Consider the following 14983-nt stretch of genomic DNA (forward strand, 5'->3'; position numbering starts at 1 on the left):
ACTTGTTTTCATGCTGGCATCTCTAGCTCTGGCCTACTGCATGGTTTTGAGGCTAAATGTGAACTTCAATAATAGCAACTCATCCTTCGATAATACACCTTACAGCCTCAATGCGTTTAGCACTTTCAGGCTGTAAACTGTCTCCTGTCAGTTTTGTTCTATAGTGTCATCGTGTCATAGTTATACAGCCTGGAAACAGACTCTTCAGTCCAACTCGACTGTGCTGACTAAATTTCCCAAATTAAATTAGTACTACTTGCCTGTGTTTGATCCATATCCCTCTAAACTGTTCCTGTTGATGTACCTATATAAATGTCTTTTAAATGTTGTGCCTGTACCTGCATTTATCACTTCCTTTGGCAGTTCGTTCCAGATATGAACCACGGTCTGTGTGGATAAAGGTGCCACTCTGGTCCCTTTATAAATCTATCTTCTCACTTTAAAATTATGCCCTTCAGTTTTGAGCTCCCCTACCTTAAGGTGAATAGCAAAAGGCGTTTTTGCTTATCAATGATTTTATAAAGGGTTATAAGGCCACCTAACAGTCTCCTACACTCCAGTGAAAAAAGTCTGAGCCTTTCTCGCCTCTCCTCAACTTGAACCTTCCAGGCACAGAAACATCCTTTATAAATCTTTTCTAATTTAATAATATTTAATAATATCCTTCCTATAGCAGGGTTACCAGAAGTATATACAGTATGTCACAAATGGCCTTGCCAGCATCCTGTATGACTACAACATGATGTCCCAATTTTTATACTCAATGGTCTGAGCAATGAACACAGTGTGCCAACCACATTCATCACCTTGTCTATCTGTGATGCAACATGGAAGGAATTATGCACCAGACCCCTAGGTGTCTCTGTTCGACAGTACATTCCAGGGCCTACCATTAATTGTGTTAAGTCCTGCCAAAATGTAACCTGCCATATTTATCAAAGTTAAATTCTGTCTGCCACTCCTCAGCCCATTGGCCCCGTTGATCAAGGTCCCTTTGTACTGTTACATAACCTTCACTGTCTACCACCAATATTGGTGTCATCTGCAAGCTTATTGTCCATGCTTCCTGTATTCTTGTCCAAAATCATTTATTTGATTTACTTTATTTTGCATTCAGAATGTAACACACCCACTTCTATATCCATCTTTTGTTTCTTGTTCTGTTACCATTCCCTTTGACACTGGAGAGCTAACTCCTCTGTCACTTTGTTACCCTGTTTTGTACCCTGTCTGACAATATCTCAAACTTTTCACTGTTTTGATGAAAGGTCGTCATCAACCTGAAACCTTTAACCCGGTGTTTGTTTTTAAATAGTACCTGACCTGTTGAGTATTTTTCTAATTTCAAAGTCCTTCTTGTACTTCTGCTATAATGTATTTGTACCTTCAGCACAAAAAATACTTCAGTGAGAAAAATTCTTATCAAACTGAATAAGTTGCATGTTTTATCAGTTAGGGTTCTGGGCAAAATATTCTCTATGGACTTCGTTGAAGAAACTTTATCGTTTCATTTACCTGCTTTTGTGTGTGGAGAGTTTGAGTCTTTTTGTTTGCATCTTCCATATAACAAGCCAGATAGAGTGACAATGACTGCTTTTGACATTAAGGCAACCAAGCCAAATTGAAATAATTGAAGGGTTTTTGCTCTGGATCTATGTTAGAGTTATACCTACTATGAAGAAAAATGGTTTTGGTTGCTGGAAGCCAGTCACCTCAGCCCAGCACATCAGTGTAAGAGTACCTCAGGGTAGTGTGCTAGAGGTTCAACTAATCAGCTGCTTAACCAACATTCCTTCCATCAAAAGGTCAGAAGTGGGGATCTTCACTGCTTGTGCTGCTCATAATATTTTACACTGCTTCAGTAGCTGAAGAATTGTATACTTGCCTTTAACAAGACCTGACCGACTTGGGCAGACTGGCAAATTATAGGCCTGCCAAGCGATCATTGTCTCCAATGAAACAAAATTCAAATACCTCATTCTACAATGGCATTATCATCACTTGAACTCTGAAAGTTTAGAAGGTTGCCATTGAGCAGGTGCTAACTGGACTAGCATTTGACTAATGTGCCTAGAGGAGGCTTGAAATTCTGTAGTGTATAACTCTCCCCTTGATTCCCCAAAGCTTATGCACTATCGACGTGGTGCAAGTCAAGAATGTGATTTATTTTCACTTGCTTGGATGAACACAGCTCCACCTGTTAGGTTCTTTTCCTGAGGTTTTGCATACGAGATGTAAATCACGCATACTGACTTCTGCAAACTGTTAAAGTTTGATAAAGCTTGTACAAGCTCGGTAACCCCTCTGATACGGTTTGTGGGTGTGCAAAGTTGAGTCAGAAGAGACCCCAAACAAAGAAAATGCATCCCCTTGTACGAATCAGTTGGCAATGCTACAGATGTTCTGGCCACTCCCCTATAGTCACATGCCACTGAAGACAACCCCTAGTCACTCAGTCGCATGTTACCCCGAGTATGATGGTAGGATGAGATCATCCTCAGAGGTGAAGCAAGTGCTAGTGCCCTATCACTAGGGAATTCTTATGCAGACGATTTCCAGACTCAGTGATTCTCCAAGACAATCTAGGTGTGACATATCTCTGGCCAGAAAGCATTTAGAACATAGAACAGTACAGGCCCTTTGACGCACGATGTTGTGCCGGTCATTTATCTTAATCTAAGATTGACCTAACCTACATGCCCCTTAATTTACTGCTGTCCAGAGTGTGCTTGTCCAGCAGTCACTTAAATATCCGTAATACTTGCCGAAGGACTTATTGTTGCGCTGTTCTGTTCAATGTTCTAAAAAACTCAGCTGATACCAATGTGAAAAGTTCCTGCCTCCCCACAAGACAAATCAAGGCAAATGACTGAAAAGTATGAACTCCCATCCTCCAGCCCCCCTCATGCAAATGAACAGCATGATGGTGGGGGGTGGGTGTGAAGGCTTTATTGATTTGGCTTTCACTCCAAACATTCCAATTCAGCCTGCTTCCTGAGAATTGCAAATAGAGATTCAAATGCTAATTACTGTTCTAACAGCAAGGTAATGGCTTGATAGCAGCTGTGCAATCAAAAAGCAAGGTCTAAAAAGCAAAATAAAGCAAAAAATTCCAGTAAACGAAATCTCAGCATCTATGGAGAGAAAGCAAAATTAACGTTTTGGGTACAGTGACCCTTCAAGTCCACCATAGGACACACCAGATGGCCTCCTTCTTTAGAGACCGCAATTTCCCTTCCCACGTGGTTAAAGATGCCCTCCAACGCATCTCGTCCACATCCCGCACCTCCGCCCTCAGACCCCACCCCTCCAACTGTAACAAGGACAGAACGCCCCTGGTGCTCACCTTCCACCCTACAAACCTTCGCATCAACCAAATCATCCGCCGACATTTCCGCCACCTCCAAAAAGACCCCACCACCAGGGATATATTTCCCTCCCCACCCCTTTCCGCCTTCCGCAAAGACCGTTCCCTCCGTGACTACCTGGTCAGGTCCACACCCCCCTACGACCCACCCTCCCATTCTGGCACTTTCCCCTGCCACCGCAGGAACTGTAAAACCTGCGGCCACACCTCCTCCCTCACCTCTATCCAAGGCCCTAAAGGAGCCTTCCACATCCATCAAAGTTTCACCTGCACATCCACCAATATCATTTATTGTATCCGTTGCTCCCGATGTGGTCTCCTCTACATTGGGGAGACTGGGCGCCTCCTAGCAGAGCGCTTTAGGGAACATCTCCGAGACACCCGCACCAATCAACCAAACCGCCCCGTGGCCCAACATTTCAACTCCCCCTCCCACTCTGCCGAGGACATGGAGGTCCTGGGCCTCCTTCACCGCTGCTCCCTCACCACCCGACGCCTGGAGGAAGAACGCCTCATCTTCCACCTCGGAACACTTCAACCCCAGGGCATCAATGTGGACTTCAACAGTTTCCTCATTTCCCCTTCCCCCACCTCATCCTAGTTTCAAACTTGCAGCTCAGTTACTGTCTCCTTGACTTGTCCGACCTGCCTATCTTCTTTTCCACCTATCCACTCCACCCTCTCCTCCTTGACCTATCACCTTCATCTCCTCCCCCACTCACCCATTGTACTCTATGCTACTCTCTCCCCACCCCCACCCTCCTCTAGCTTATCTCTCCATGCTTCAGGCTCACTGCCTTTATTCCTGATGAAGGGCTTTTGCCCGAAACGTTGATTTCGCTGCTCGTTGGATGCTGCCTGAACTGCTGTGCTCTTCCAGCACCACTAATCCAGTATTTGATTTTCAGCATCTGCAGTCGTTGTTTTTACCTTCTCCTGAAGGGTCCAGCAATTTCTGTTTTTGTCTAAATATTAGAACCTGCCGCACCATGTGCGGAGTCAGTGATCAACTGCACCTCATCTCTGGTAGCTACTGAGCACGTCCATCAATGCTTGTATCAGGACAAGACTGAACCTGAGCCAAAGGATGAAGGCTCTGAAGCTCTATCCCACCCTTTCTCTCACTCTCTTTTATGTTCAATGTGCACTTGGATCTGACTGTTCTGCGCAAGCATCAGTAGTGCAGCCTCAGTCAACAGATGGGAATCAGAAAGCTTCCCCACATAAAGACGGTACAGAAGAGGCCCCTTGGCCCTTCGAGTCAGCACTGACAAAGCTACTCTAAATCTGCACAAGTGCCACTTTCTAGCACTTGGCCTGTAGCCACGGAAGTTATGACATTTCAAGTGCTCATGCAAGTACTTTTTCAAGGTTTTGAGGTCTCTCGCCTCACTACCCTCCCCTCCCAAGCAGTTCATTCCTGACCCCGCCACCTTCTGGGAAACTGCTTCTGGATAGAAGAGATTAAATAATAGTCTAATTTAACAATAGCAGGGGAGTAATAGCAAATGACTGTCTAAATGAAGTGCAAATTATAATGGATAGTCTGCATACTTCTTCTGAGACAATGTTGCCCCTACCTATCTCCAGAATATTTGGTTTTGCAGTCTAACTCTGTAATATTACATTAATGTCCAGAAAGGTTTCCCATTCAATCTTTTAACATTAAACACCAACCAATGTGTTGCCAACCATGAGAAAACAGCCCACCTGCTGACACTACATTTAACACATTAAAGTTAAAGGTAAAGTCACCATTGTCCTTGAGGACCCTAGGGCTGATCATCTGTCAGAGACAGAGGTGGTTGATGGTGAGGAGTTCCATCTGAGGTGAGCTTGCGAAAGTGGACCTTCATAGTAACTTTGGTCAGTGTGGGAATTGAACTGGCATTGTGCTGTATCTTCAACCAGCTGCACAACCAAATGAGCTAATTGGTCTCTACCACTGTGCATAGTGGCAGCATGCGAGTCATTTACAAAATACACTGCAGCAACTTGACACCACTTCTTTGACCGCACCTTTCATGTCCACTACCTCTATCACCTAGGAAAACAAAATTCGCATAGTTTGTTGTTAATGTTTGATCATTTACTATCATTTGTAATGAAATGATAATTAGTCTAATTTAATTTAATTTGTCATGAGGGGGAGATGCCATGACAGGGAAGTGGGGTTTAAAAACCAACTTCAGCACCTAGTTTCTTGAATGTTCGAGTCCTGATGTGCTCATGTGCCAACTTGGGATTTGAGTTCCACGATGCTGAAGTGTGCTATTTAGGGACACAGCTGAGAACTTCACCAGAACCACCTCTGGACAGGATTCAGAAGAGATATACCAGGATTATGTTGGGAATGGAGGGTTTGGATTAAAGGAGAGGCCTGGTAGGTTGGGACTTTTCTCACTGGAGTGTAGGAAGTTGAGGGGTGACATTTATAAAGGTTTATAAAATCATGGGTATAGATAAGGTGAATGACACTTGTCTTTTCCCTAGGTTGGGAGACTTCAAGGCTACGGGGCATATTTATAAGTGACACGAGAGAGAGATTTGAAAAGGGCATGGGGGGCATTTTGTTTTGCAGTGATATATGTGTAGAATGAACTGCTAGAGGAAGTGGTGGGTGAAGATATAGTTAAATTTAAAAGACATTTTAGGTAAGTACATTAATAAATGTTTGGAGGGATATGGGCCAAGCACAGGCAGGTGAGATTAAATGAATTTGGGATTATAGTCTGCATGGGCCGAAGGGTCTGTTTCTATGCTGTATGACTGTGATATGGGAAGATCACCTGTATGTTTCTGCCAATCCACATACTTACCTTCCGGAACTCCTTTTCTAGCAATAGGATGTCTGTATCTATATCTCTGGCTGTAGCATTTTCAGAAAGTAGTTCACGTTGTCTTCCTGAGGGCAAAAAATTGAGAAACCAGCAACACACATTCCATAAATAAATTTTTAAATGTCGGAATATAGGCTAGTCTACTATTTTTGTAGCACGGCTTGTGATATCTTTTAGCTGTATAATTAACAGCCCCATTGTACTTCCGTGTTTGTTTCTTTTTGAAACTGAATTAATCCACAAAGAAATTTGCCATGATGCTTCTGGTTTTGGTGAGAACCAATTGTAACAGTTGCTGCCTCATGTAAATCATGCAGGGTGTTTGATGCTAATAAGCCAACCTGAACTGAATTCTATTGCATGAGGAGTGCAAATAGTCTAGCTTTTATAATTTTAAAAAAAGTCAGTAAGAAAAAAGAATTATTTAGGTCAGTTGTACTTGTTTCATTGTGGCTTTCACTGTTCTGTTAAGAAAAGGAATGATTCAACTTCCCTAAAATGATAGGATCTCTTGAGCAATGCAGTGTGATTTTTACACTGTTATTAAAAAAAATGCACAATGTAGTTAGAGCTCCTGATTTGGTGTGTACAAAATTAGTTGTACAGAGGGAAATTTTACTAATTTCCTGTGCTCCTTTTAGTTATTGTTAAATATGATTTGAATGGCTTTTTAAAGTAATTGAAGCAACATATGTTTAGACTTGTTCATTCTTGCGCTGCCTTTGTGTAGAAAATAACTAAACTTTTCATATTTGCGTTTTATCTTTTTTGAAATTGCTTAAAAGTTATAGGGTTTGACTGAGTTTTCCAACTTCAACAAATCATTTTTGTGCTGCATGTTTTGTTTTCAACCAGGAAGCAAACCATTAGAATTCCTATGGTGTGGAAGCAGGCCATTTGAGTGGACTCTAATCCTCCGAACAACATCCCACCCAGATTCTTACCCCCCCCCCCCCCCCCCACAACCAAAAACAAATCCTTCTAACCCTGCATTTCCCATGGCTAATCCACCTACCCTGCACATTTTTGGACTGTGGGAGGAAACTGGAACACCTAGAGGAAAAACTCATGCAGATGTGGGGAGAGCATGTCAACTTCACACAGTCATTCGAGACTGTAATCGAACCTGGATAGCTGGCGTTGAGGCAGCAGTGCTAACCACTCAGCCACCATTCACAACTCTCTGTAAAGAACCTACCTCTAACATCATCTTTCTATCACCCTCCTAACACCTCAGTCCTACACTGGGGAAAAGTCTCCGGCTATCAACTCTATTTGTTCCTCTCATTATTTTGTACACCTCCATCAGGTCTCCTCTCTTTGTCCTTCTTTCCACCGAGAAAAGTCCGAACTTATTCAACCTTTCTTCATAAGGCAAGCCCTCCAGTCCAGGCAGCATCCTGGTAAATCACCTTTGCACCTTCTCCAAACTCTTTGTATCTTTCCTATAATAGGGCGACCAGAACTGGATGCACTATTCAAAGTGTGGCCTCACCAGGGATTTGTAGAGCTGCAGCAAAACCTCGCAGCTCTTAAACTCTATCTCCCTGTTGATGAAAGCCAAAACATATGCTTTCTTAACAACCCTATCCACTTGGGTGGCAACTTTGAGAGATCTGTGCACTTAAACACCATGATCCCAATGTTCCTCCACTGCCAAGAATCCTGTCTTTATTCCTATATTCAGCATTCGGGTTCAACCTTCCAAAATGCATCACATTGCGTTTATCCAGGTTGCACGCCACCTTGGATTTCTCAGCCCAGCTCTGCATCCTGTCTATATCGCCCTGCAGCCTGCAATAGTCCTCGATACTATCAATGATACCTCCGACCTTTGTGCCATTGGCAAGTTTACTAACCCACCCCTCCACCTCATCCCAAGTCATTTATAAAAACTACAAAGAGCAGAGGCCCAAGAAGAGAACCCTGCATGACAACACTCCCCACTGATCTCCAGGCAGAATACTTTGCATCTACAGTCATTCTCTGCCTTCTGTCAGCCAACCAATTCTGAATCCAGACAGCCAAATCTCCCTGTATCCCATATCTCCCGACTTTATGAATGAGGCTACTGTGGGGAACCTCATCAAATGCCTTGAAGTCCATATACAGGACAATGTTTGCCCTGTACTGGACAATATTAGAGAGATTATCTGGGGAAGGGGGCTTTAAGGTACACCCCTGTGTAGAACTCCAGGGAAAGGGAGAGAGGGAGAGGTCAGTCATTTGGAGATGGTGCATGGGCTCTCATCGATGTCCAGGACTGTTCTTGGCAGCATTTCAGTAAGCCAAGTTCTCTTTTAATAACTGTGTCTTTTGTTTACAATCAGTGTTGGAAACTCGTCTTTGATGTAATGTTTGTATCGGGACCTTGAGATCATCATCTTCGGATAATCTGGAATTCAGATACTTGATATTCGGATAATCGAGGTTCCTCTGTACATCACGTCCACTGCTTGACCTTTGTCAACTTGTCAAATCACCTCCTCAAAGAACTCTATCAGAGTTGTGAGCCATGACCTGCCCCTCACAACGCCATGCTGACTGCCTTTATCCTCACTGCGCTTTTCCAAATAGTCATAAACCTTATCCCTCAGAATTCTTTCCAAAACCTTGCTGACCACAGACGTAAGACTGACTGACTAGTGTGTAATTGCCAGGATTTCCCTACTACCCCTCTTGAAAAGAGAAACAAAATTTGCCTCCCTCCAATCCTCTGGTACAATTCCCATGGAGAGTGAGGAAGCAAAGATCTTCGCCAGCGGCTTAGCAACCTCCTTTTCTTGCTTCCTGGAGCAACCTAGGATAAATCTGGTCTAGCCCTGGGGACTTGGCAACCTTAATGTTTACTAAAATTTCCAGCAAATCAATTTCTTCAATCCTGATCTGTTCAAGCCTATTTCCCAGCTCCTCAAAGTTCTCATTCACAACAAGGTCCCTTTCTTTAGTGAAAACTGAAGCAAAAAACTCGTTTAGGACTTCCCCTATCTGCTCAGACACCAGCACATGTTCTCTACATCATCCCTGATCAGCCCTACCTTCTCCCTGATCATTCTGTTGTTCCTCACGTATGAGTAAAATGCCTCTGGGTTCTTCCTAATCCATCCCACCAAGCCTTTCTCGTGCCCCCCCGATGGCTCTCCTCAGTCCATTTCTGAGCTCTTCTCCCGCAAGCCTGTAAATCCGTTAAAGCTGTGCTCGACCCTTGTTTCCTCCACCTTGCGTAAGTTGGCTTTTTGCTTTTGCTGAGAAGCTCCTCTGTTCTCATCATCTGAGGCCCCTTGATCTTACTCCTTGCCTGTCTGAGAGGAACAAATTTATGCATCACTCGAAACAACTGCTCCTTAAACAGTCTCCACGTGCCTGTTGTTTCCAGACAGATGTCAATAGATATCAAATTTTTCTAATGCACCTTTCCAATTTTGACACATGATTTTCAAGTTGCAGTTCCACAATATTAATTATGGGGTTGCTATTACCAAAAATAGAAACATGGTATTTTAATATTTGTGATTTCTGCAAGGAATGTCCTGTTCAGATGGTTCTGATGCTTATGCATGATAATTATTGCCCTTGTTGCGAAGTCTTATTAAATGATTTCTGATGAAGGGATTATGCTCGAAACATCGACTCTCCTGTCCTTGGATGCTGCCTGACCGGCTGTGCTTTTCCAGCACCACACTCTTCGACTTGTTAAATCACAACCCATTCAACCTTGCAATACGCAAATATGTCTATGCATTCTGCTCAATTACAAATGAACTAATCAGCTTATCATAGTAACATTGAAATAACTTGTGTATGGGGGAAGGGATAATGGCGGAAGATAAATTTAAATCTTGAAATTGTGAACTTTTTAATATGTTGAATGGACAGTTTGATCCTTTTTAAAATTTGGGACATGACTATAGTGGTTCAAAAAGGCAGCTCACTACCACCACCTCAAGGGCAACTGGGGACGAGCAATAAACGCTGACCCAGCCAGCATTGCCTATGTTCCATGAATGAACTTCAAAAAGCCATCTAGTCGTGTCAATCTATTCTAAATTTCTCCCATTTGCTTTTAGCACACCTCTTCCCCTAACTCACCCCAAAGCATAATGCAGACTGGTGTAATTGAAGTTACATATGTTGTTATAATGTAACTGCTACCCATTAGCTTTGGTATTTTAATATTAAATTTAAGGTAACTATATATGTAGTGAATATAAACTTCTATCTTTGCATTTCTCCCCATGCACAGAAGTTGCAAAGAATTGCCAGGAACGAGAGAACCTTGGAATGCTGGTCTGGTCACCTAATCAGAATATCTCCGAGTCCAAATGTAAGTTTGCACTTCATTTTGTATTTTAGATATTAAATGTTATGTTTATAGTCTTTTCACTTTAAAAACCTTCAAGAAGTCGATGTTCAAATGCTTTTTTTTTCTCAAATTGCTTACAAAGTTTTTTTCTACTGGATCTTCACTTGTACTTAAATGATTTTATTCTTTTTTTCTTATTCCATTCCTATGACTTTATTTTTTCTCTGCATGAATGATTTGCTGTTTTGTCAGTCATAATTGTGGTTTCAATAATGAAAATCTTGTTTCCTGCTGTCCGAAAGAATATATCAGCTGGTATTCAACCAATAGTAATATGACGCTAGTGCCCATTATCAGACCGATTCTCAGAGGAAAATGTAAACAACATGTAAAATATGTTAGGTGTGAAGAGTTTAGCTTGTTGTTCAAATCATTGGAAACCCTTCCACCCACTTTGAATAACTATCTTCACAATGAATAGGTGTTTACCTCTTGTTCTGAAAAATGTATGTGCAGTCTTTCCCAGTCTAGCTATCCATTTCCGTGGTTGTAATGGAACTAATAGTGGCTTTTCTTCTGTTTGACCTGGACTGTTGCACTGTCTGTTATGTCCTTACATAACCTATTTCATCAAAATCTTTGGCTCAACTCTATCAAACTCATTCTTGAGTGTTGATCATGAAGGTGACATAACCACAGTAATCTGTAGTTTTCAGCAATTGCCACTCTAGGTCTGCACAGCATAACCTCTGACAACTAACAGCTCCTGCTTAACCACCACAGGAGTAACTCAATTACTCTCAATCTCGATTCTTTCCACTTCTTACCTATGTTCTCTTAGAGCATATGTCTCTGGATGGAGCTTGTGATCCTTTTAAGCCCACATGTTGGCCTTAAATTCTTGAATTTGTTTGGTGGCTTTGCTAAATACCTGAAGTATTTAACTCATTTTGTGTTGTGAAGTTTGCTTCTTTTAGTTTAACCTGACTGCTACCAATTCAGCTGCTTTCTGGCAAGGCTGGTTTTTAACACTTCACTACAGTGATGGGCAATTTTGCACTTAATTCATGTCACGTGTAAGGAACAAATACACTCCTTGTTAAAATGGAAACTTTATCTCCTCAATGTCAGAAATCAGGTGAGATTCCTCCAGTTGCTGCTTGCTGAAACTTGTCATGCTAGTTGATACTCCTCTGTCAACTTCCTATTAACTGGTGCTTCATCCAATGCTACTTGAATGGCAGTGCTTACCATGGCTCAATTGGCACAGTGGTAAAAGATCTGGATTCAAGTCTCTCATGCCCCACATGTGGCACCACGTGTAGAGTTGATTTTAAAATATCTTATGGTCATTGACGTTTACAGGCGCAGAATTAGGCTATTTGGCTAACCATGGCTGGTATATTTCTCAACCCCATTCCTCCTGTCTTCGCCCCTAAACCTTGATTCCCTTACTGATGACTACCATATCTATATCTGCCTTAAAGACACTTTATTGCTACATCCCTCAAGAAATTCTTCCACATCTCACTGAGTTTGTGCCTTGTAGTCCTCGTCTCCTAATAGTGGAAACATCATCTCTGCATCTGTTCTATCCAGGACTCCCAAGTATTCCGTAAGCTTCAATCATCACCACCACCACCACCAACACTTCCCTCCCACCCCTCCACCCCCACCTTGCCATCCTCTGTGTTCCATAAGTACAGACCCAGAGTTCTCAACTGCTCCTCATATGATGATTCTTCATCCCTGAGATCATTCTTGTAAGCCTCTGGGCATCTCCCAAGGCCAGCACATCTTTCCTTAGATAGAGGGCTCAAAACTCTCAATATTCCAATTGTGATCTGACCAAAACCTGATTCAACCTCAACATAATTCTCCGTTTGTGTCGTCTTAAAATAAATCTTCACATTACATTTGCCTTCCTAAATGATGAGTGAACCTACTTGTTGCTCTTAAGCGAATCCTGAGCGAGGACTTTCAAGACCCCTTTGAACTTCAGATTGCTGAAACCTTCTCCTCTTTTTAGAAAATAGTCTGTGCATCTATTCTTCCTACCAAAGTGAATCACCTCCCTTTCCCACATTGTATTCCATCTGTCACTACTTTGTTCACTCTGCTAGCCTGCCCAATTCGTTCTGCACTCTTCCTGCTTATGCAGCACTACCTGTTGTTCCACTTATCTTTGTATATCATCTGCAAATTTAGCAACAGTGCCCTCCATCCCTTTGTCCAGATTGTTAATATGACATGAATAGATGTGGTCCCAACATTGACCCCTGTGAAACTCTACTAGTCAAAGACTGCCATCCTGAAAAAGACCCCTTTATCCCTATTGTCTGCCTTCTGCCAGTCAGCCAGTTGTCTATCAGGGCCAGTACTTTGCCTCTCACACCATGAGCTCTTAACATTTGGGAGCCTCTTCTGCAGCATCTTGTCAAAAGCTTTCTGGAAATCTAACTGGATTGCACCCACTTGCTCTCCTTTGTCTAACTTGCTTGTTGCCATTTCAATAACTTCTAACAGACTAGAATCTTCCCTCGATGAAGCTGTGCTGACTCAATGCTATTTTATCATACACTTCCAAGTACTCTGTAATCTCGTCCCCAATAATAGACTCCAGCCTTACCAAGGCCAGGCCTATAGCTTTCTGTCTTCTGCGTTCTTCCCTCCTTAAGCAGAGGCGTTACATTAGCCATTTTCCAAGTCTGTGGAACCCTCCCAGACTCCAGTGATTCCAGTAGGATCACCACCAATGCTCCTAAAATCTCCTCCCCTACCTTCTTCGGAACTCTGGGGTGTAGTCCATCTGGTCTGGGTGACTAATCTATCTTCAAGTCCTTTTCAGCTTTCCTAGTATCTTTTTTTAGTAATGTCCACTGTGCTCACCTCTGTCCCCTGACTTCCTTGAAGTTCTGGTGTACGGTTGATGGTTTCCATTGTGAAAACCGTTCTCCATTACTACTACTCCAGGCTCACTTTCCAGTGGTCCAATGTCCACTCTTGTTGCCTTCTCACTTTTTAGATATCTTAAAAAAAATACTCTTATCTGCTTTCATATTACTAGCTTATAAATTTGGGCCATCATCGACCTGCTGTTGTTTGAGAACTATATGCACCGATTGCCCATTCCTCCAGCCACCATTTTGTCCATTGTATTCTTTAGTCTTGTCTTGACAAGGTGACCCGACTTCTTGTACCTGTTCCACTGAATGCAGAATTGTCCAGTTCTGAAGGCTATATTGGCTAAGTATTTGCAACTTTGTATTGCTACTATCTGTGGGGCCTTTGGCTTACTCAGCTGCAATTTATTTACTTCAGAAGATTGGTTATTAACTGTGTCTGATGAGTCAAGTTCTTCTGTGTTCATGGATGGTGCTGATTTGCATGCTATGTCAAAGTTAACTTTGGCGATGTCAGTATCTACTTTGAATGCATTGACTGTTTTAAGCCATGCACAAGTCAGTCTTGGCGTGCTCTGTCATAAAATTTCCAAATTATGTTGAATGTATAGGTTTTGCAAAGCCACAATAAACTCTCTAAAGCCCTCGATGTTAGTCGATTCTTGTTTTGAAACACTCAGCAATCCCCAGCGGTTTGGGACTGTGGTGTGTTCAAATTTATACAAAATGTCTGACCATTGCAAATCTTTGTCTCAGCTGGGACAAGCTGTTGCTATCCCCTCCGTGGGAAAAAAAAGAGCCTGATTAGAAGTTAGCTTATTCGGATCTTTGCAGTTATTACTCATATTCAAAAACAGTAGTGAATGAATTGTATGCATCACTGACCATCACTCTTCTCATGAACTGCATTATTGATTTTCCTCCCTTCTAATGTGACTTTAGAGTTTGGCATCAACTACTGGGGATATGTGCAGATCAGTAATTATAAACTAATGAAACAGTTTGATCAGCCAATCAGTTTAAAGAATTATTACAGCAAACCAGGAAATAAAATGCAAAAGATGTAGTTATTTTATAAAGTGCTTAATTATGATTGAGACAGACATTTGGATTAAGGTAGGAGCTGTTGTCATAAACTTAAGTATTTTTCATTGTCTAATTTTTTTTAGAAAATGCATTTTGTAATTTATAGTGCAGTGACTGAAAAAAACTGCTGTGAATTTCCTCTTGTGGCTGTGCATCTTGGCAGCTTGTGCATATGCTGCTGTGGTGCCATCCCAACACTAGGTCTGCGACCTGTCTACTTGGAAGTTGACTTGTGTCAAGGATCCCAGCTGAAAGAGGTCTGGTGGTGTTGGATCAGAACCTCTGTCAGATGTAGGTTGGGAACATGGCAACATTTGTCCCCATCACTCTGTTAGAGCCCCGTATCCTAGTCCTGGGTACTGGAGTCAGGCCTTCTGTCTCGGTGGGAGGAATTCAATTATACTTTTAAATTCTTGGGTTTCAGTATCTAAATCACTGTTAACTATTGTCAAAATTGTTCAAATGAAAAGATGGCGGAAACCAT

At 42.2% G+C, this 14983-nt stretch overlaps 1 protein-coding gene across 2 annotated transcripts in view; it reads left to right on the forward strand.

Moving 5' to 3' along the window:
* Positions 1 to 14983, forward strand: part of rcor1 (REST corepressor 1) — a 119773-nt gene that overhangs the window by 47509 nt on the left and 57281 nt on the right. For both annotated transcript variants that reach the window (XM_072568543.1, XM_072568544.1), the window contains exon 3: positions 10451 to 10531. In XM_072568543.1, the coding sequence (XP_072424644.1) occupies positions 10451 to 10531 (81 nt within the window). The remainder of the gene's footprint in view (positions 1 to 10450; positions 10532 to 14983) is intronic.

This window comes from Chiloscyllium punctatum, chromosome 4, assembly GCF_047496795.1.
Source record: "Chiloscyllium punctatum isolate Juve2018m chromosome 4, sChiPun1.3, whole genome shotgun sequence".
NCBI lineage: Eukaryota > Metazoa > Chordata > Chondrichthyes > Orectolobiformes > Hemiscylliidae > Chiloscyllium > Chiloscyllium punctatum.